Below are 23479 nucleotides of genomic sequence, written 5' to 3' on the forward strand. Positions count from 1 at the left end.
TAAAACTTAACATAAAGTGGATTAAAGCATCCAATTTATCTTATAATCTTATTTAACTATTCTCCAATCTTATTTGAGAACTTCTTCACTCATGAATAATGATAAGGAGAGCTTCATGTTTTCCTAGGATATTATGAATTGACTTGTAGCTAATTATATTTTCGATGTCTTCCTTGCTCTCTCATCTCTAATAGGAGTGCTTGATTTCATTTGTATAATTCTAATTATGATAGGTTTAGAGAGAGAGAGAGAGAGAGAGAGAGAGAGAGAGAGAGAGAGAGAGAGTAAATGGGACAAATAGCTCTCTAACACCGTATAGTAGCCTTCTGATAGCCTAAACACTTGTAGTAGTCCTCTGATAGCCTTCCACTTGAACTTGTAACGAGTTGAAAAATCTTTCAAAAATTAATCCGATCATAACAATAAGCTCTATAATCCAGTAGGTAATATTCTTCCCTCAAATGTTAAATAAAATAGAGTACTGACCATTCTCATCATTATAATCATGCTCAATAACAATTGTTGGATGAGGGCACTTGAGAATTATGTTTTTGTAGCTTCAAAGAAGTAAACAAAGGGAGATAGCCTCCGCTTCGACTATAAGGTCATTAGCCTCAATTTTCAATTGTTTTCTCTATAATCCTTAGCTCTATGTAAGACACTACGAAGATTTTTCTAAAATATCGATTATTCAAAGATTATTAAGATCATTCGAACGTTTTAATGACTATTCTAATAGAAAATGTGGTTGAAAAAAACTCTAATACTCTAATTAGCATGCAAGAAATGACTAATGATTTCAAGATTTTAAAACCTAAAGAATATTTTGAGTCCTAAAAAATAACCAAAAAATATTATTAGAGATCATCATCATAATTCTTACCATAGGTTATAATTTTATTTATTTAAAAATAATGATATTTTTGTCTAAAATAAATTGTTAAATATATTTTAAAAAATAAAATATATCTAAGAGTATGTGAAATCAAAATTCTCAATTAATTTAATTTAATTTAATTTTTTGCTGTTAACCTACGGAATATGGACGGAATCATAGGATATTTTTTTGGGTTCTATATATAATATGAACAGCCACCGTCTACCACAAGACTCTTCACTGTTCCCTGTTTCTCTTCCCCGCCATTATGAGCTGCCTCCGCGCACCATGGGCCTCTTACCTCACTCCCAAGCTCTCCATCTCCAAAAGGTTCCAAAAGCCCCTCGCCTCCCCTTTCTTCTGCCTCAACTCCGCCTCCGACTCGCCGGAGCTGGTCACTACCGGCAGTCAAAACAGCCTCCGGCTCATCCTACACGATTCGCTCGAGTCGGCAGGGATCGATACGAGGCACGCGCGATCGGCGAGGGAAGAGTTTCGGCAGCAAGTAGCGCGGCTCACCAAAATCGATGCGGAGACTAGCATTACGATCAGTCGAGGGGCGGATCTGGCGCGCACGGCGCTGCACATCGCGGCCGAGGACGATTCGCTCGTATCTCATTCGTCGGTTCCGCTCCCGGTCGAGGCCTTTGTTGAGAGGCTCGATGATCTGTCGATGGAGTTTTGCTCCCTCTACTTGCCTCCATCGGAGGCTCCGCCTGAGGTCTTTCTTGGAAACCTAGATAGATTCTTCTATGTGCACAAGGTAATCGCCGTCTGCTCGTCTTGTGGTATTGTTATGATCATTGTGTCTGTTGTAAGCATTGCGCTGGCTTCTTCAATTCGATTTTGGATAACCAAATAGTACAAAGGTCATATGATAGAGTACAGTTGTACTGAAATGGCTATGTTTTTAATTTTAACTGTTAAGAAACATGCTCAGCTTACAATGCGTGGGTACTGAGCTTGTTTCACTGAGGAATCTCGCGCTCGCTCGTCCTATATTTTCTTCAAATTTTTATAGCCATGTCTCTATAAACGCGTCATAGGTAAAACGATAATAGGACTAATGTTATTCCCAGATTTTTTTTTGGGACATTTAGGCCATTTAAGGCAAACTCACACACACAACGCATACACATGGACTCGAACCTTGGACCTCTTAGTTGAAAGCCTAAGCTCTCAACCAATAGGCCAAGGAGAGTTGTGTGTTATTCCCAGATTGAGGATCATTATATTGCAAAATTTTTGTTCAAAACCCTGGAGATTCTGCACTCATTTAAACATCCAATTTTTAGCCTATATTTACTTTTCTTTGTTTAAAACCTTAAAGCTTGTTTTCTCATTCTTCTTCTATATTTCTCTTTCATTTGTCCCACCTCTGGGAGCTTCCTCAAGTGCTTTGCTATTTTGTTTGGCCAGGGCTTTTGCAGGACAGAGATGATGTCTGATGCAAGAGCGTTGTATCTTCATTCTGTAAATTCTTACCCTCACATCTTATTTAGTATTTATATCTTATTAATATTTTGAAGAGAATTGTCACTCACTGCATTTAAAATTAACCAAATGCTGCAGGTTTTGACCTGTAGGTCGGGGTCCGCTGTCATGCTATCACTTATTTACTCTGAAATGTTGAAAACACTACGAGTGTGTGGCTTTCTCGACTTCGATGCAGAGATTTACTACCCTAGTGATTTTTTTAGTCTTCCTAGTGGTTATCAGAGGCAGAAAAGTAAATTCTCAGATCAACCACATATTTTGACATCGAAGTCGTTATTAGTGGAGGTAAGATTTAAAAAAAGAAAAAGTTATTTTAACAATCCTCTTCAAACTAAATTCATGATGAACTTGGAGGCACTCAAATTTGGACATTGGATGCTAGTCTGTACTTATACATGTATCTCTGTTCATACACTGATAAACAATGCAGAATTTAGGCAACTAGTTTTAATCATAACTTTCTACCAGTATCATAAAACCTCATTGTGAAGAAAATCAACATATGATGATAGTATTAGATACTTGGTTTATAATTAGTTGACCCATACATTGCTAAATCTCACGGTTTTATATTTTTGGGTGCAGCTTTGTGGGCAGTCATTCATCCTATGATTGTTATTACTAGAGCAAATTTGACTGCCACACCAAAATCCACCTTGAATATTTGGTCCAATTATTGTATTGCCCAATATGATGTGATACCGCATGCGAAGGAGCTTCTTAAGAAAATTAAAAATGATTGACAATGGAATTACAATTAAGAGCTTATTGAAATAACAAGTAAATTCATTAAAGAACCTTAGTCTTTGACTTGCTTAGGCGAAGGAGACAGCAGCTGTGACAGCAGGGACAGCAGTTTGTTTTGTAGAAAACTTGGGAAAACCACTTGGAAGACTTGGGAAAGTCCTGGGCAGCAGTTGGGAGGCCTTCTTGGACCCCTTCCTTGCTGATTTTGGCTTTCCTGGACTGGTGACAGCAGCCCGGATTTGTCCACTCAGCTGGGTAGTAGGTTGCAAGAGAGCAGCCAGTGATTTGGGAGAGGAGGGTTTAGCCGTGAGCTAGAGGGAGAGGGAATACTTTAGAAAACTGAAATAAATTTCAGATTCAAGTGGTTTTGGAGGGAGTAATTTGGAATTTGAATCCCAAACTTTGATTGCACTTAATCCCTTAATGGAAAGAATTAATGGGGGGAAGCCCAATATGGGGGGCGGCGGTTTCATTAGAGGAGGGAGGGGGTTTTAAAACTCAAAACCTGAAATTAATTTCAGGATTTTAAGTGAAAAGAGAGGGAACTTAATTTGAAATTTGATTTCAAATTAAGGAGTCATTAATGAATTAATTGGAGCATTAAAGAAGCAATCAAATGGGGGAGAAAACCCACATGGGGCCGGCGGCAAGGTGAGAGATGGAGAGGGAGATTAGTGGGATGAAGCTTCCAATTTGGATTGATGACGTGGCAATATAATTAAAGACTCCAATTTAAATTAAATTGAAATTGGAATTCGTCATGAAAACTTTTCTAAATTGGAAATCCCAATTAGGAAAGAATTTGAATTTTGAAATTCAAATTTCAAATTTGTAACTTGCGGAAGGAGGGATTGGATGGGTGGGGAAGGTCGCCGGCAAGGTGGCCGGCCGGGGCCGTGGGATTGGCCGGCGGCGGGCTTCCAAGGGGCGGCGGCAACTAGGGTTGCGAAGAGATTTTCTTGTGGTGGAGGAAAAGGACGATGGAGGTGAATACGAAGGAGAAGATAGAAAACCTAACCACAAGCCGCGGACTCTTCCAACGACTGGTGGGCCTTGCGATTTGCTCCCCTTGAGCTCTCTCCCTTCTCAAGCCCTCATGTAAGAAGAAGAAGTAGAAACACAAATTTTTTTTCATTCAAATCTTCATTAGCTATTACAAGAGACAAGACCCATATATATAGGTCTCAAGTATACATGAAGAAATAAAGACTAAATTGCCCTCAGGGCCCCAACATGACTCAACTCAACATAAGGGTACAAAAGGAATACATAAAATAAAATGCATAATAACTAAAAATATAAGCTCTGAATCATGGCCGTCGATCTGCGATGCTTCCGGCGATACACCTGTTTGAACCTTGGATCGATGTCCTCATCACAATAACTTCTCTTCCATTTTTAATGTGGATTTGTTTGATTCCTACACCTTTCTGCTAAAAGTCTGACGGGAGCTGATTCTTGTTCAGGGCTCTGCTCATCATTTCTTGCCCTCTTTTGAGTTGTGATATCATAGGCCACCACCTTCAGCTTTGCTCATACTTGAACCAAATATTTTAGCAGTGGCCTAGCTCTGGTATCAATTGTAATGACCTAGCCAACATACTTTGAGAGTTTGAGGTGTTATCCATTTTGACCTAGCTTGTCCATACCAAACTACACTTAATAGTTTTATCCTTTTGGATGCAACTTCCTAGAAAGTCAATTACCTTTGAGTCCTAAAACATGAGCATGCGTAGTTGTGGAGTTCTCAAAAAAAAAAAAAAGTCAAATTGCATATATGGTCTACAGTTATATACCTCAATAATCCTTCCTCTTTTTTCAATGTGAGATTTTGTGCATTTTTGCATAACCCCCCCCCCCCCCCCTCCTCCCCTTTCCCCCCCCCCCCCCCCCCTCCTTTTTTTTTTCCAAGAAGCTTTCTAGGAGCTTCTCTTTGTTTAGACATTTGTCCTGGTAATCACTCCCTGTCTTTTTAGAACCAAGCTATTCGGACTTGATATGCCACTTGGTTGATTTATCAACCTTCATACTAGTTCTCGTCGAGAATGACTCTCTTAAAATAGTTATTAGAGATTTTTTGATGTCGTATTTGTTACTTGTTGTGTATGGAAACTATGTATAGACTCTTAAATAGTTCTACAGTTGTAGAAATTATATTTGGAATTTATTTTGTCAAATCCACTATAAATCCTCCACACAGCTACTGTAATGTGTATCATTGTAGGATATTTTCATATTCTATAAGAAAATAGTATATTTTTCCTAAAGCAGATTATAGAAAGCGCTTTGTAGTATATGTTTTAGATTTTCCCAATCGATAAGAACAAATTATAATTCCAAACTTTAGCCTGTAAATCCACCCGATTGAAGGACTGGGTCATCAGATCTTCTTGTAATGATCAATATCTGGACAATTATAAAATACTAAATTTAGAAAGATGGTGTGAAGACATGAAGATGTATAATAAATAACTAACTTAGGTATGTAATAGATTTTAATTCAAGGAACATTGAATCTCAAATTATAGATAAATAAATTAGGATTTGTATGAATTTTTGGTATAGTGAGATGAAATAAAAATAGATTTGACACCTTAAAATGGCAGTTGCATATTTCTAATTTAGTCAAATATTTCCATCTGTTTTATTCCTGCACGGTTTTTTGAAAGGACCCTTATTAAATTTGATAAGTTAGCATCCCAAAACCAAAATGATGCTAAGGTAATATGTATATATCATAGGTGTGTGAGATAGATGTACATGCTTAAAAAGCAGTCACTGGAGCAGTGATGGAGGCTTGTTTCTGGCAGCTCTTTTGATTACAGCCAACTTTCAACTCTTTTTTTGCATAGCCATTTCTCAGAGCTGAACATGTTTTCCTGGTTTGTCCAAATTAGTCAAATCCCAGAGAACCAAGCTTGGCTTTCCCTGGTCAGACACACATGCGCAACATGCGCTCCAATTGCTAACTTGATCCAACTTGAGGCCTGGACCACCTGCCAGCCAGTATAACTATTTTGCCTTGCTAAAACTATGGTTAATATGGACTTACGCTATACTGTTACCTTGATTCCTTGTCATTGTTTATTCATTGGTTCTCTATAAAGAAGCTATTTGTATGAATAAGTAGTAATAACTTAAGATAGGGTTGCTATCAATCTCATCTCAAGCTAAGCCAAATCTGTTTATAGGATGGCTCAATTCAATTTTGTTTTGAGACAAGTATAACAATTAACTTCAATTCGCATAATTATGTCCATATGCATTCAAAGATACATGAATATACATTTTGATTTGATCAAGACACATAGCTTGTTAACTTTGACCCGAGCTCAATTCAAGCCAAAAGCTGATCCGATTTTCAATTGATCTTCAAACCGAAGCTAAACTCATAGCCACACTTTTATAGCCATTTGCATGCGTAACAAGATTGATTTCCTCCTCATCTGTTAATAAGTTTTATTTTTATCATCTGTTTACAATGAAAGGCCAAACAATATGATGGACCGGTTCACCCGGTCCATCCTAGACCCGTGCGGGTCTATAGGAGGCGGGCGGACCGGCTGGACAAAATGGGGCCCACCCACTTAGGTGGGGGTAATTTGGGTATGTGAGGGACTTTTGGATTGTATGAAGGGGGCCATTAGGGTTTAAGGGGCCCACCCACTTAAGTGGGGGTAATTTGGGTATGTGAGGGACTTTTGGATTGTATGAAGGGGGCCATTAGGGTTTAAGGGGCCCACCCACTTAAGTGGGGGTAATTTGGGTATGTGAGGGACTTTTGGATTGTATGAAGGGGGCCAGTAGGGTTTAGTTGGAGGCATTATGAAAAGTGTATTCTCTTTCTAGTTTTCTTCTTCTAGTTTCCTTCTTGTTCTTTTCTAGGGTTTTCTTGTGGGAGATCTTGTCCTTCTTGAAGTGGACAAACTTATCTTGTTTTCTCTTGACTTTCTAATGCAAAGGTTCTTGCTTTTCATCTCAACCCTCTTGTGATTGTTTCTCTTTGCTTTTGGTGGAGAAATTCCTCATTTTTTGGGGAAATTAGGGCAAACCGAAATTGTGGAACCCTAGGGCGTATCACAATATGAGTAGAATTATTAAGTCAAGATGAACGAAATCTATTGACACAAGAGATCATATTGCAGTGTTTATGTACCAAACAATATGAAAAGTATGCTGGTAGATAAGATAGATTGAACAAGAATTTGATGGTTTATCAGGATTAAATGCTTTAATGTGTTGCATCAAATGATTTTTACGTTTAACAGCCTCTTCCAAGTAAGATTGCAAAGCTGAGGCATATCTTTGATGGGGTATGGAATATGGTTAGAGTTTGCATCAGGGAAATAATTAGCTCAACAATACTTTGTATGCTTGGATAATTTCTAATTTTGTTTTGTACTTTTGTCATTCAACATCCCTGTTCTGGTGTTTACAGAGTTGTGCAATGATTTTTTGTGCAGCTCACTGAGCATCTGTTGTTATTTTCTGATTCGTATTTTTATGTAGATCTTAAGAAATTTGAAGGATGCTTTCTGGCCATTCCAGTATGGCCATCCAAGTAGTTTATTTTTAAGAGCAGCATATGCTGCAAACCATGTGTTTGCACCTATCATTTCTGGAGAGAGTAATTCCAAGTCATATGGAGGGCTTGAGATGGCATCCGCCAAGGCCGCTCAACATAGGCTGGGGCGTGGAGTATGGACCAATGCTCGTTTTGGAGATATGAGACGTGCATTGGCAGGTAAGTGAATGTTTTTCTTCTTTAGTTGTTCTGAGTATTATAGATTTAGACTACATGTTTTTATGCCTTGCATATGTATTTAGCGATAATGAAGGATCACACCTTCAGGGTAGCAAGAGAAGTAACTGAATCAAACTGAGAAGAATCTTTTTGTTAAGTCAGACCATTTTTGTGTTTGCTCAATCATTTAGACATTTTTCATGTAGTGTTATAATTTATGTATTGGTATGTAATGCCCTTATTTGTCTTTATTTGAATTGTCATAATTTTATGGGGATGCTAGTTTAAGACACAACAAAAAGGAGGGTGAATTGTAGGCACAAATTTTACACTTTAGAATTTTCTTACAAAATTCAACCAATCCAATCTCACACAATCAAACATTATGTGGAAGCTATATAAGTAATCGCATAGAACAAAAGTAATATATTAACAGAAGCTTTGTGCAAAAGCTAAAAATAATACAAATAAATAAAATACATAATTTAATGTACACGTATTCAAACTAAGATATTACTAATTTTTATAGACTAATACAAATGAGCATCTAAGTGATAAAAACCACAATCTAAATATAATACACTCGCTAATATTAGAAAACACATATTTATAGTTTTATATAACCCTACAAGTTATATCACACATGATAATTGTAGTGTAGGTCAATAATTACAGAAGATATGATAAGCTATAATATTAACAATCAATCTTAAGCACAAGATGAATAATATGATACTCAAATATAAATAAAAGACCTTATTATTAATTCATTTAATCTTAAACATATAATAACACAAACTTGTAATGGGTTAAGGAATGATTAAGTTAAAATTAGTGATTGAAATATAAGTATATTGGTTTAAGTTGGTTTTGCTGCACAAACTTATCAAATTAATCTTATAAAATACTTAAACACTAGAACATGTGCATTTGGGCTTTGAAAGAGTCTCATGCGATGAGGAAAAAATAAAGGTGTAGGTTGTACCAACCTAGTGGACCGAAATGATAATAAAATTTTATGCTCTGTTCATAAATGCATGCGATCCATCAATTCAATGATCAAGGAAATTTTGATGGGACATTATCATACATCAACAATATATCTTTGGAAAAATAAAGTACAAAGTAAATAGTCTAAACATATATAATAAGCATTACTTTCTTTATATATTATATTTTAAGTTTGGTTAGGTAAACCAGTTATATATTATAAATCTGGTCTATATTATAAACTTGGTCTATCCAAACATTATAAATACCTCACTTATTGTAAGACAAGGATATTGAATGAAATAATTTATGGTTTCTCACTTTCTAGTCTCTCTTCCTCTCCTTCTTCTTTCTTAAGGAGTCCACACCTACTCAAAAGGTGTCTTCCCCTTGTTGATGTAGATCAAGAAGCATAACCAAAATTTTTTATCTCAGTAAACTAATTTCTCACTTCTCAAAAGAGGAAGGCGAGTGTAATGAGGGGAAGTTATGAAAGAGACAAAATTGCCCCTTCCCCATAGATGATTGGAGAGCCATACATGTGTTAGCACGAGAAAATATTCCATGCTTGGAGTATGATGTTACTAACATTATGGGTGAAGGCACACAAAGGATCAACTCCAATCAAGCTTAAGTGTGGCTGATTATATGGCCAAACCTAAGCTTTACTAAAGGATGAACTCTTCTTGCATAGTACTCCCCTGATGAGCATCGCTGTTGAGCACTAGGCTTGCACTTTTTCTTTGAGTACCACTAGTTGGACAAAAATGGCCAACTTCTGCTGGTTAGATATTAGTAAGCAACTAACCATAATCAATTACTTCCAACTAAACCCTTGTCCATTTTTCAGTGACTTGTAGTAGGGGAAGGCTCCCTCCTAGAAATCCTCATTAAGGATCGATCCTAACAACTAGTCTCTTACTGGGCAACTTGACCCAAATCAATGGTGATTAATGGCTACTACTTGCATGACTCACGGATGGGCAAGACCCAAATCAATGGTGACTACTTACTACTACTTTCATGACTTGACGGATGGGCAACTTGACCCAAATCAACGGTGACTACTGACTACTACTTGCATGACTAGACGGATCAAATTTGTTTGGGTATAAGAAGTGAGATTTAGTTGTGTATTGAACACAGGTCAAGAAAGATGGGTCAATGGACCCATTCAGCTTAGAGATTGTGATTGACTCAAGAATTATATTGCTCAACTGTAAAGCAACCAACTGGTCATTGTAGAAATTGCACCTGGGCAAGAACACTAAAAATAATTAGTCGTGTACAAATCCCAAATACACATCCAAGTGGCTAGTTGTAGAAACTTAAAATGGCTCCACGACCTAACCGATCTTTTTGTGCAAACTCAAAATGTTCAGCCTACTTCTCCAAAAGTTAGGCAATACAAGGAATGGCAGAGGACACATGGAACCTTAATGAAAAAAAGCTTCCATTATGTGCAAGAGGGACACATGTCTTACGTGCAACAGTGGATGATGCTAACTGCACTTGGAACACACTTTCATCATCTGCACACGCCTTAGACGATGAAGAGAGCAATACCCATGTAAGATTGGTGATCAGATCAACTTCTTATCTGAGCTGAAAAGCAATCCTCTTGAAATTTCCAATGGTGCATGCCAAAAGCAACACGACTTAGGAGCCTAACAAGGCATGAATGGGATTTTTCTCTCCTCTATGAAGAAAGCCATCATTTAAAGGTGCACTATGGCTGAGTTTGATCCCAAATACGATTATGGGTAAGTAGACATTAGTAATTAAAGCAATGCAATGCCTATCTTAATAAAAGTCCAAATTTTCTGGTCTAAGCATCTAATTAGTCTCATCCTCTTGAATTGTTTGGATTCACCAATCTCTTATGTTCAATAACTCTAATCTAAGTTTGGATTACAGCCCCACCTATTTTGATAATAACAGGTTTGATGTCATTTGGTGGTTCGATTATTATGGTGCACAAGTTTATAAGCTTTTATATTTTGTTTCTGCATCTCTACCTTCTAGTGTAGTTTGATATGTTTCCATTAGGAATTGTGAATCAAAAGGGGATTGAATTTGGGCTTGATAGATCGTTTGTCAATTCCATTTCCAATTGGAAAAACTTTAACATCAACCTATTTTTCAACAATATGATGTGAGAGTAAATCTATAGCCTCATGTGCATTCATAGTTTATTGGCGTGGAATGAATTCATATAGTAAGAGAAATGTGAAATCATCTATTTTTTGTTGGTCTCCGCAGACAAAATATCATTATTCTCTTAAATTACTTTTGACAGCTTGTGAGCGCCTAATCATACTGGGAACCGAGCTCGAAGAACTAAGAGATTATGCAGTCCTACTGTACCATTGTGGCCACTATGAAGACTGCTCGGAGTATCTAAAACTGTATCAAAGTGCACGGGTAACTGTTAACTCAAATGAATGAGCAGCAATTTAGCCTTAATAGAACTTTCATGAACTAAACACTGATGTTTTGAACTGCCGAGCAGATGTCAGCGCCATATGTAAGGGATGAATTTGAGGAAGACATTGTCAAGAAGCTGGAAGCTCGTGTCAATCTCATACTAGCTGAGAAAGGGTGGAGCAAGCAAACATTTCATGAAAGTTTTTGGAATAGCACTGAGCCATGGTAACTTCAATGCCTTCTTAATGTCTCTTGCAACAGCTTCCAACCTGCTATTTAAAGAAGACTAAGATTTTGTTTGGGACGGCTTTCTTACTGCTTCTTAAATCAACTTTTTAATACAAAATTTTAAAATTTTGAACTAAAAAACTGTTTTAGGAAGCAGTAAAAAAATCGTCCTAAACGAAACCTAAAACTTATGCTAACAAATAACCTGAATTTATTCTATTTGTATGGATAAAGTTAAGATGCTTAAAAAGTATCTCATGAATGTGTAATTAAAAGCATTGCCAAAAATAAATGTAATATTTTTTCGTTCCTTATTTCCCTTTTACTGTAGTTATTTGAAGGGGCTGAAAATTATGTTGTTGGTTTGTTGTGTACATATTATAGCGTATATTGCAAGGCTTGCTTTATATTTCCTGTAACCAAATATTTTACGATACGCGATCATTGGGAGAAAATTGAAACCTTAGCTGAAACTTTTTCCTTGTATTATTTAGATTGAATGATGTGGTTCTTAATCAACCATAATTTTATCATATGCATTGCTGAATATCGGCATTTGTAAATAAATTACATGTATCCGATCTTTTTAGATAGATAGCCTTCATTCAGTACGAAGTGTTGAGGGGTTTATCTTTATAGAGCAAAGCATTATATAACTTGATAAGTCATTAGAAAATCCACTTGATAAAATACAAATCTCGATGCTTAAAAACCTTTGGAATTGCATTCGGGGACAGCCAAACTTTGATTCTAGTAAATTTATAGTTGAATTGAATGTCTCAAAAAGGAGAACCCATCAACTCCAAAAGTGATTACTCAATTCCAAATAAGTCCAAATTAAATGTTTGAAGCATAGTTGAAAGCTTTATGAAATTAATTGGATGATCAAATGATCTTTAAATATTGTAACCTTGTAGTAAAATCAAGCATCTTGAGGATAAAGTCCAACGGATCTAAGATCGCTTAATTCCAATATCATTAATGTACTTAAATATTGAAAGGAAGGTCTAAATCAAAGGAGTCATATATGTTGTTCGATGGATTGCTTTGAGATTTTGACTAGATTTATTAAAATAACACTTTTACATAGACCTCCATTCCCTATATAAAGGGAGACCTTAATGTAGATTGCACCGAGAGGAGAGAGCCCAAAGGTTTGTAGGTTCCTAAACATTTACCAAATTGTTGTTCCTAAGCTATCATCATCATCATCGGACCACCACTTTTCAACAAGTGCCATCAGACCACAATCTCTATTTGAGATTTTTGTGCATAACTAAAAGTCTCTGTAATAAATTTTATCAAAGTATATATTATACTTTGAATGTGGTCGTAATGCTCAATCATATCATGGTGAATTAAATTTATGATCAGGATTTTAGAAACATATATATGATGGTTGATAATAAGGGCAAATGATGGAGATCAGTTAATTTGATATTGAAATAGAATATATGGATAATATGTATACACTCTTATACGATTTTATTACATTGATGTGAGTTTAAACAATTTTTATCGATGTTTTGATTTTCCCGCTTTATATAATTTTTCAACTAATTAATAGTATTGATACGATGACTATTTTAGTGATTCGACATCCGTACTGATTTTCTGATTTTTACATTGTACTGCTTTATTAGTTTATGTATTGCATTGTTTTACTCGTTACAGACTTTATTACTACTGCATGTACGTTTTACTTTTTTTTGTATTGATTCATGATCATATTAATGCTACTGTTATAATTTGACTACTAACATGCATATTGCTCTTTCGTCATACTTTGTGTTTAGTTGTAGGATTTGTTTACTTGTTGCGCTCTTTAGTTAATTATATGTGATTAAATAATTTTAAGTCAGGGCAAGAGAGGAGTGTGAGATTGACTAGGATCATTTAAGTTCATATTCTTGTTATTTTAATTATTCTATTGTATTAATGACAGAGTAATTGTGATATGATTGTATAGATCATGATTAAAATACATGATTTTTGAGAAAATGAATACAAATGTCTATATTGATGTTTTAATCGATAGTTTTATTTCCGTAAGTATTTATATTGATAATAGAAGTTATGTAGCTCTAATGGTTATATATTAAAAGATAAAAGAATAATTCTTTCAAATTAGATTATGGGACATCACAGTTTATCGGTGGCAGCTAACTTAGTTGTTAAAGAATGAAGAAGTAAAACTTCGCCTATATCAAATTTATGCTTTAACACTCAAATTCAAATTGCTATCATGAGAGTGCATTTAGGCTTTGCCTTATTCGAAATAAGTTGATCGTGTGTGGAAAAAGGTTTCAAAATTTAGGATGTCATAAAGTTTTGGCACCAACTTTTTGGAAACAATTTGGGTTGGTGTATTTTGACTTATATTTTGTTCAGAATAATTTTAATTTATTTTATCATAAGTTTAATATAATATAAATTGATTACTCATATATTATATTTATCTTAAAATTAATACAATGTCCGAGAGACTCAACCTAATTAATATTTTGTTTGGGACTAACTTTTTATTGTTTTCTAATTTTTTTTTTTAGAAAAAAAATATTTGAATAAAAATTTTTTGTGCTAAAAAATTGATTTAGAAAACAATAAAAAACTTTTCAAAATGAAGCCTAATATTGATCTGAATATTCTGGCAGCTTTTTTCTCCGAATTTCTTAAGTTCAGTTTAATTTTGATAATATATCATGTTTTTTTAATCATTGTTTGTTTTAGAAATAAAAAATATAATTACAAAACAATCTTTTGAAATGAATTTTTGGAGTAAAATTATAATTTGTAAAATATTCTTAAGAATGAAATAGAGATATTAATTCGATTCTATATCATATTATAAATTAAAATTATATTAAAACATTTGAAAAAGGAAATTAAATTATTAGTATTACTTGCTATTTATTATCTTAATTCTCATTATTAGCATTCATAATATCATAGTCAAAGTTTTTTAAAGTCTTAAACCAAGAGTGCGAGAAAGAAATAAGTAATGCTTAGTTGGCTAGGTTTAATGGATAAGCTTCCTAATCATTTCTTCTATAATTAACTTTTAGCTTAAATCCTTATTGTAAAAGAGAAGTACACTGTAATAAGTAATTTTTTTGTCTTATGTGATTCCCTTACAACTTTCAGAATTGGGAATTATTAGTTGGTGTTAACAAGCTTAATTCATAAAAATCTTGGAAGTTAGTATCAAAATTCTGAAATTAAATCTCTCTTTCATTAAATTTATGTATGCTCATCATTCTTAAGAAAATATGAATAGTTAGCATAGCGTGTAAATCAAGAGGTATTATTGTGGATCCCAATCCCCTTGAAACTAATGCTTTATTTGGAACGGTTTTCTTACTGTTCCTTAAAGTTAGTTTTTAGTACGAAAATAAAGGTTTACTTTAGGATGACTTTTGTACTGCTTCTTAAAATAATTTTACTATACAAAAACTTTTACTTTAAGAAGTAAAAAAATCATCTCAAATAAAACTTAAAATTTGTACTAAAAAATTATTTTAAGAAGCAGAAAAAAATCATCTCAACAGAAGCCTAAGAAAATAGGGGCTTCTTGGTTTCATGAAATCTAAGAACCAATCCTTAAAGTTCTGTTTGAAACTACAGATCTAAAAAAATTAAATGCTTATAAATATAATGATAGTAAAACGGTTCCTAACTTCTTTTTCCTGGATCTAGGCTAGAAATTTTGGATGAACCACATAAATCTTATTATCATCTTATGAGTTTTATCTCATTCCTATTACGTTGTGCATTTATCATATTCATTTTTATGCGTATTTTTTTTTCTAAGAAAGTAGGGTTTTACTACGGCTTCGTTTGGGACGACTTTTTTACTGCTTCTTAAAGCGGCTTTCTAGTACAATTTTTTTTTTTACTAAAAAGCCTATTTAAGAAACAGTAAAACAGCCATCCCAAATGAAGTCTAACACAGCTCCACAAATTTATGCTAAAACTCAATTTAGAGGAGCTTTAAGAAAGATAGGAGAATCTGCTGTAGAAAGAAGAATGTTTAAATCTTATGTACAGTGTTACAGTATTTGCTACATGATCAATAGACATCCATGTTTGCATTTGAGTCGTTTAGCTTTTTGACAGCCATAGAAACAGCTGGATAAAGATTGTGTGGCGCTGTCAACACCAAAGTACTTAAAAAGAAGAGACGATCATCATATTTTGATGAAGGCTTCATTTGGGATGATTTTTTTTATGCTTCTTGAAATAGTTTTCTAGTACAAAAATTTTGCTTCAAGAAGCGGAAAGAAAACAGGCTCAAACAAAACTGAAATTGTGTTTCTCTGGTCCACAAATTGTCTGAAATACAAACTATTATCTTAATTTGAGTGCACCCTATCAATTCTTTTTTGTTTGATTGTTTGGAATTGTCTTGTTGACAGAAGTGTATACAGAAAAGCAGCTGTGATTATGGACCTTTTTTTCTCTAATTTTCTTATTCATCCAGCTAGGCTTCAACTGACTTTCTGGCAATTATTTTGAGTTAGATTGATATCTGAATACCTGTTATTCTGATAAACCTTGACATTGGCGTATGACACAACCCCACTAACCCCTTGTTATTGAAGCGAATCTTTGAAAGTATATCTTATAGGCTTCTGTTACGCAAGCAGAAGTGGGTAAAAAGTGACAATAATGGGTATTGGGGGTTGGGGAGGGGAGAAATTAGAGACAATGTCCGATTCCATTAACTATAAGAAAATTATATTGAAGATAAAATTAGACAGCTCAATATAAAGGGAAAATTCTATAAGATGGTGGTGAGACCTGCAATGCTTGTTGGCCATTAAAAGAGAAGTAGAATACTAAGTTAAGTGTTGTAGAGATGAGGATGCTCAGGTGGTTGAGTGGCTTTACCCTTAGAGATAGGATACGAAATGAGTATATATATGAAAAGTTTGGAGTAGCGCCAGTGGAAGATTAGATTAGAGAGAGTCGCTTTAGTTGGTTTGGTCACATAAAATGGCAGCCTTCCGATGACCCGGTTAGAAAAGTATATGTATTAGATTTGACTTATGATAAGAAGGGTAGAGGTAGAACTAAAAAGACTTGGTTAGAAAATATTAGACATGACCTTTATTTATTAGATTTAAATGAGAATTTGACTTTTAACATGACACAATAGAGAAAGGATTCATGTTGCTGACCTCATGTACTGGGACAAATGCTTGATGTTGTTGTTGTTGTGTAGAGCTGCATACCAAAGATTGCAATTTCTTCCAATAAAATGAAAGCAGGAGATTCACATTGAAAAAAAACAAAACAGATATCTGTAGATTGGTAATTCTAATCTACTGAACAGGTCTTCAAACTTCAGAAGACATGTTTAGAATTAACACCAATTACAGTTCCAAGCAGCGAGAGAGAAAAATACTCAAGAAGGTTTCATAAAAAAAATATAATTGGTATCATATTTTAGTACATGTGTATGTCGATAATGTGCTTCGTTTGCTTGTATAGAATCTATTTAGAAGCTGCAATTTGATTTATTTGTATTTCTTTCTTTTTTTTTTTCTTCATATTTACCTCAAGTTTAGTACCAGATACAGAGCTAAGGGTGTCTCCGGCTGAACTTTAAACGACTGCAAGGCATAGTTGATTTGTTCCATTTGAACGGCAAAAAAAATTGCTAATTGGTGGAGGGTGAACACTGCAACACCAATATTGAAATTGCACTGTTCGCTTACACGATTTTTCTGTCTCAATCGGATTTGCCGAAGAAATGCGCGAAAGAGGAGAAGAGACGGTTACCTTTGCAGAAGCGCGCATTGAGTGAAAACTAGGATTTTCGGTTGGAAATGCCCTAATAATTTACTTCGCAAATTGCAATCTTTTCTTCCTGGTGTTACATCCCTTTGATATCCAAAGGATTAAACTTTGATTCCCCAAATCATGAGGTTCTTGTAGAAAAAAAGAGTTAATCCTCAGTCAAAGGAAATTGTTGCAGCAGATTTTGTGCATATAATTGTCATTTCTGCATGTCATGTTTTGATTACATCATAACATATTCATTTTTCAAAGAATGAAAATCACATGTTTGACTTAGAAGACAGTTCCAACTATGTTATATATATTCTGACAATGGAATTACTGAAGAATTACATATCCTTTCCGTCTAAAACCAGCAAGGGGATGGATGTGATGGTTTACCAAACAACAAACTACTCTCAATAAATCATCACAATAAAATAAGTAGTAAGACCTACCCAAAGAAAGAACTTCAAAAGCACCGAGCTTTCTTCTCTACTATTCTATCTAACAAATAAATTAATTCATAGCACTTCACAAGACAAACTTATGAATGATCAAAAAGCATCAAGAGTTATGATAACTTTCCTGCGTGCATTTTTTCTGAGATTAAATCAAATTAGGCTCCATTTGGAACAGCTTTCTTATGCTTCTTAAAACAATTTGTTAATTCAAGCTGATTTAAGAAGAAGTAAAAAACCGTCCCAAACGAAGCCTAAGTGTCACTAATCCCTGTTAATGAGAAACACTAGTTTCACTGATCAGAAAAATGCTCTGCTGCCATAGAAAACTCTGGATCCATCCTTCTTATTTGAATCCAAATTCTTGTTTCCTTTCTGGCTCTGGATAAAATCCTCATCATCCTCCGATTTTGGTTTATCAAAATCCATTGGAAGCTTCATCTTGGCTAAAGACTCTGTGAATTGCTGCATACTCTTCATATACATGTCCACTATTTGCTGTTGCATTGCACTTTGCTCAGGCTCTATATTGATATTCCCTAGAGGATACTTGAAGACAGAACCCAGTTCTCCATCTTCGCCGCCACCGCCGTCGCCGCCGCCGCCACTGCCACCATCTTCATCTTCCTTGGCTAAGCCCTTAGTACTCCCCTTCCCAGATTTGGAAGTGGGAGTATCAGGAGAAGCCCCTTTGGAACCAGAGCCGCTCACTGTGTTTATAACTTGCCTATCATCGCCGATGCTTGTGACAGTTGAAGTACTGAAAATACCAGAATTCTGAAGACTGCTTCCACCTGGAGACTCGCTTGAATTTACAGTCATTTCACAATCCTCCATGGATTCTGATGAACCTCCAAGCTGAACAAAAGGAACATTGGAACTCATTGAGAAATACTCAGAAACCATCTGCTGATTCTCCTTATCCACATTGATTTCAGGAAACTCAATCCTCGCTGGATCAAGAATGACAAACTCCGAGCTTATGGAAGAAGAATTGCTGATGCTGGATTCCGCATACGGCTTGTCGTCAAATGAGAGGGAGAGCTGGACAGTGCCGGCAGGGGAGTGGAAGAGGTCGGTGGAAGAAAGAGAGAAGTCCCGTGTCAACCGGCCGCCGCCGGCTTCCGCGACGGCGGAGAGTGGGACGAGCGCGAAGCCGAGGAGCTGGTCTTCGAGAAAGTTGCGTGCGCGGCTCAGCATCCAGATCTCACACTTCAGCACTGCGGCGGCGGGATTGCTGTGCTTAACCTGGAGCTGAAGCCGCTCATTAAACTGCGGGTTCTTGCCGCCGCCGGCGATGATCCGGGTGGAGATCGCGTCGTCGGGATTGCATGTGAGGGAGAACTTGGCATATACGTCTTGGTTTGCGTAGATGCAGATGTTATGAATGTTGCGCGCGTGGTGGATAAATATATCCAGCGCTCCGGCCGTGGCGCCGCCACCGCCGTCGGTCCCTTGCTCGAAGCAGAAGCCTTGGGGTACTAAGCCGCTCTTGAAAGGCTCCATCCTGAAAGAAGAAAGAAAAAGCTGCAATTTTTACAAGAGTTATGTTGAAAAGATACCGTCTTCCTTCTTCCTGCGTCAGTCCGACCACCTTGGTGATGAAGAATTCTTCGCAAGCGGCGAGGGAGATTGTCGAAAATACAGAATCTTTAGATAAGTAAGTTATTGCGAGAAAAAAAGAAATTTCTTTCTTCTTCGACGACTAAAATCTATCGTGTCAGTTTCTGCAAATTTGTTGCTTTCAGGAATGGCAGCGGGGATGGTGGTGTGGGTGGTTGGATGATGGATGACTGAAATGCTCTGCCCACTGCAGCTTGCAAGAGATGGACGTGTCAGATCCACCAAAGAGGAACTAAGGGGTCCCGCGCGCGCGCGCATTGTCTTTGAAGTGGGGCGAGATGACTTCAGCGGTGGTTGTCCTTTTGGGAATTCAATGACTACACCCACCAGGTGCTAAGTTTTGCAAAGTAAGCAGCTTTTGTTAAGTATTTTAAATTCTGTCATTTTATCCACCGTTGTTTAACTTGGTTCATACACGAATACGATTAGTAACTCTCAATTTATGTTCTATCCTCCTTGAGCGACATCGCCTTTTAAGGTGATCAGGAGGTTTTTGGGGTAGGTGTCTCTTTTAGGTCAGTTGAGGATTAGTCATGCAGTCAAGCGCCCTTTCGGGGATGACAGCGGATGAATATCCCGTTCAAAAAAAAAGTATGTCATTTTTACAATTGATAAACAATTGTTTTAGTATAACCTAAATTTAATTAAATTAATTATAGAATCGATATTTCATCTAGGGCTGCAAACGAACCGAGCCGAGCTGAGTATGTGATTGTTCATGTTTGTGTTCATTTATTATCAGCTTGTTCAAGTTTGATTTGTGTTTGATTTGAGCTTTATTGTTTGTGTTCATGTTTGGTTCGTTTAAATTATTAAGTGTTCATGTTTGGTTCATGTTCGATTCATGTTCAGTTCGTTTAGTGCTTATCGCGCTTTAAACAAACAATCCAAAGAACTATAAACGAGCTCTGCTTCTACATGTTCGTTAACTTAACAAACGAGCTTTATCAAACCTCCTAACAAATAATTATATCAAGCATGTCCGCGAACATATTTAGTGATTTTTTAAAATATCAAACAAGCATGTTCATAAACATATCTAACAATTATTCTTGAGCTATCAAATGAGCAAGTTCACTAACATATATAACTAGTTTTTTTGAACTACCAAATGAGCTCGTTCACGAACAAGTGATCTATGATTTATTTTATATTTGTTCATGAATATTTTAAACAAATAATCAAGTAAACATGGGCAAATGTGAAATGTCTATGGTACATGAATCGAACACGAATTGATCTTTTATCGAGCTTCTTATCGACCCTAATGTCAAGCTTGTTCATGAGCTTTAAATGATGTTGTTCGTGAACATAAAATGAGCCGAACACATTAGTGTTTAAGCTTGTTTATTTAAGGATCGGGTATTTAAAATATTGTTCAAATTTGTTTGTTTAGTTAATTAAACGATCACAAACGAGCATTAATCGAACCGAACAACGAGTAGCTCGTCGAACATCTGGTTCGCTTGCAACCCTAATTTCATCTATACAATAGTTCAATAACTTTTACAATAGTATATAACTATTGACATCAAGTAAATTAGTAAAAAATTAATGAGATAATGACATGATTATAAAAAACTAATAATAATATGATTATGAGTGTCACTAACTGCAATAAGTTCATGAAATGTTGAAGAAAATTCATTGAGGATTGTGATATTGTATTGACAACAAGAAAGTTGATTAGGAGAGTCTGCTTATCCCTGATTCTTAGGTTATGATAGAGCAATTATATATTGAGCTCATTGATGCATATAACTATAGATATTATTGTGTACCTCCGAAAGAGCACCGCGTGAACGAGTCGATTGGAAGGGACAGATTGGATCGTGCATGCGACTAACCATTGAGGATAGAGGCTGTCGCCAACACGCCCCGATGGATAGTAATATACACGACCTAGTCACGGGTTTCCCCCACCCAATACAACAGTTCGAATGGGGTTTAGTAGATGTTGGACCGAGTTTTCCACGGGCGCAAGCCCCCGTGGTTAATTACATCCTAGGCCGGAGCCTGAGAAAACTCTCGATTAAGGATCATACATTATCCCCTCCTAAAGTGGGATTGACACAGGAGTGAAGACTAGGAAATCCTACTTAAAGGAAAGAAAGGTCTCAAAGAGGCTCAATCAACATGCGTTGTTCACACCAGCATTCAGAGGCTATAGGGTACTAAATGGAAACTGGAGAAAATAAAAGTCAAGGCATCCAATCACATACGTGAGAGAAGGATGGAGGTGGCGTCATCCTGTGACGCAGATAAGTAGGTGTGGGTCTCCGAAAGGATTCTGCTAATGTGTTTCGAATGCAAAGGGTACGATCACACTATCCCGCAGGACAAAATGGTCGTAGGCCTTTACAATCGACACAAGCAGGCCGATGGAAGAGCAGATGGAGTTATGTATACGATTAGCCATGGAAGATAGCGGCTTTCACCTACCAACCTCGATGGATAATAATATACGTAACCCAAAAGTTCACTAGATTTCCCCTATTCGATACATCAGCATCGAATAGGGTTTATTTGATTGTGGGGATCGGTTTCCTACGGGCGCAAGCCCCCGTAGTTAATTACATCCTAAGCCTTGACTTAGGAAAACTCTCGATTAAGGATGTTCCCTTGCCCTTATGCTGTACTAGGTCACTATCCTGGAGGTGTATCTATCCTATAGCCATCAACCTCTCAACTCAGTCCTTGATGACGTAGCAATCCTCTAACACATGCCCAATATATATGTGGTAAGGACAATAGAGTGGGTGCTCAGTCTGACCCTTTTCCTCCACTCTATTGTTGATGGGGAAAGTTAAAATATTATTCTTAGTAAGAAATTTAAAAATCTTTATTACAAACTCTCTTTTAAAGGGATATTCCTTACTAAGCTTCTCCTATAGGTACTGCTGACTCTCTGGAGTCCTACGGGATATCCTGGGATGTATCGCTGGCTAACTAGCTGAGTGTGACTAACTAGCTGAGCATGACTGCTGTGGAGGTGCTGAACTAACTAAGGGCCTCTTGCTCATATCTGCTAGTCCCTGAGTACTGTGTACTTCCCCTCTCCTGGGTAGAGGTGCCCCTGAAAAAATCCTGCAACTGAGGTCTGCGCGAAGGCTGACTCTCAGCCTTAGGAGGGACTGCATCGGGTATGCTGTCCTGTAGGTTGGTGACCTTGGTCAAAAGCTTCTGAAAGGTTCGTCTGGTGAAACCTTTCAGATATGGAGAAATGGGATCATCTATGTTCTTCAAAAGGATCTCAACTGCATGTTGCTCCTATAGCTGTGGCTCACATTGCAAACTGAGGTTCCTCCATCTGACTATGTAATCTATGAGTGACTCTCTAAGCTGCTCTCTGGTGATTACTAGCTCCCTAACTGTAACCCGGTGCTCTATGCTGACAAACCTCTGTATAAAAAGCTGCTCCAGCTCTACAAAAGTCCTGACTGAGTCATTGGGGAGGTCGGCGTACTAGGAAAACGCCTCCCCCGCCAAGCTGCTAATGAACAACCTCAACATCAACGGATCACTCCCTCCTATATTGCAAGATATGGCCCGGTACTGAGCCACATGCTGCATCGGGTTCCCAAACCCGTCAATCACTCTAAACCTAGGAGTGATTAAACCAGGAGGGTAGTGCTCCTGCTCATACTCTACCGGGTAAGGACGTCCTCTGCTAACTGACTCTCAAGTCTTCCTGTAGGAAATGGTCTGCTCTACCTTCTGGGCAAACTGATCCTGAAGCTGACCCGCTGACAACTGAGCTGGATGACTCTAAATAACTGAAGGTGCTGTAGGAACTACTCTTTGGACCCTGTCCACTCTCAGGGGGTCTAGTGTAACTGGAGACACAACTGGCTGATCTCTAGAAGTACTGGCAGTGGCTACACTTGCCACTTGGGGCATCGCCCCCAAAGCTGTCAACTGTGCTGTCATGGCTGTCATAGCTCTGGCCATCTCTACCATCTGTGCCTGAAGGTTCAGGATAGTAGCATCCGTATCAACTGATATGGGAGGTCCACCCACCTTAGGCTCTCCCTGCTCATCCTGGTCCTTGCGCTCTCTCTCATCCGAGTGACCTTTATGGGTAACCACACAAACCCGGTGTAC

The 23479-nt window shown here is 36.8% G+C and overlaps 2 protein-coding genes across 2 annotated transcripts; one reads left to right on the forward strand and one right to left on the reverse strand.

The window, feature by feature from the left end:
- Positions 1-1103: 1103 nt before the first annotated feature.
- LOC110109710 lies at positions 1104-11983 on the forward strand. Its single transcript, XM_020840910.2, has 6 exons — positions 1104-1640; positions 2297-2350; positions 2450-2659; positions 7631-7865; positions 11155-11279; positions 11368-11983. The coding sequence occupies exons 1-6, from the start codon at positions 1146-1148 to the stop codon at positions 11509-11511; spliced, it is 1263 nt and encodes a 420-aa protein (XP_020696569.1). The 5' UTR covers positions 1104-1145; the 3' UTR covers positions 11512-11983.
- Positions 11984-17579: 5596 nt separating this feature from the next.
- Positions 17580-19825, reverse strand: LOC110109716. Its single transcript, XM_020840917.2, has one exon. It carries the CDS (start codon positions 19256-19258, stop codon positions 18053-18055), a length of 1206 nt encoding a protein of 401 aa, XP_020696576.1. The 5' UTR covers positions 19259-19825; the 3' UTR covers positions 17580-18052.
- Positions 19826-23479: the final 3654 nt, after the last annotated feature.

Source organism: Dendrobium catenatum, unplaced genomic scaffold (assembly GCF_001605985.2).
Source record: "Dendrobium catenatum unplaced genomic scaffold, ASM160598v2 fragScaff_scaffold_706, whole genome shotgun sequence".
Taxonomy (NCBI): Eukaryota; Viridiplantae; Streptophyta; class Magnoliopsida; order Asparagales; family Orchidaceae; genus Dendrobium; species Dendrobium catenatum.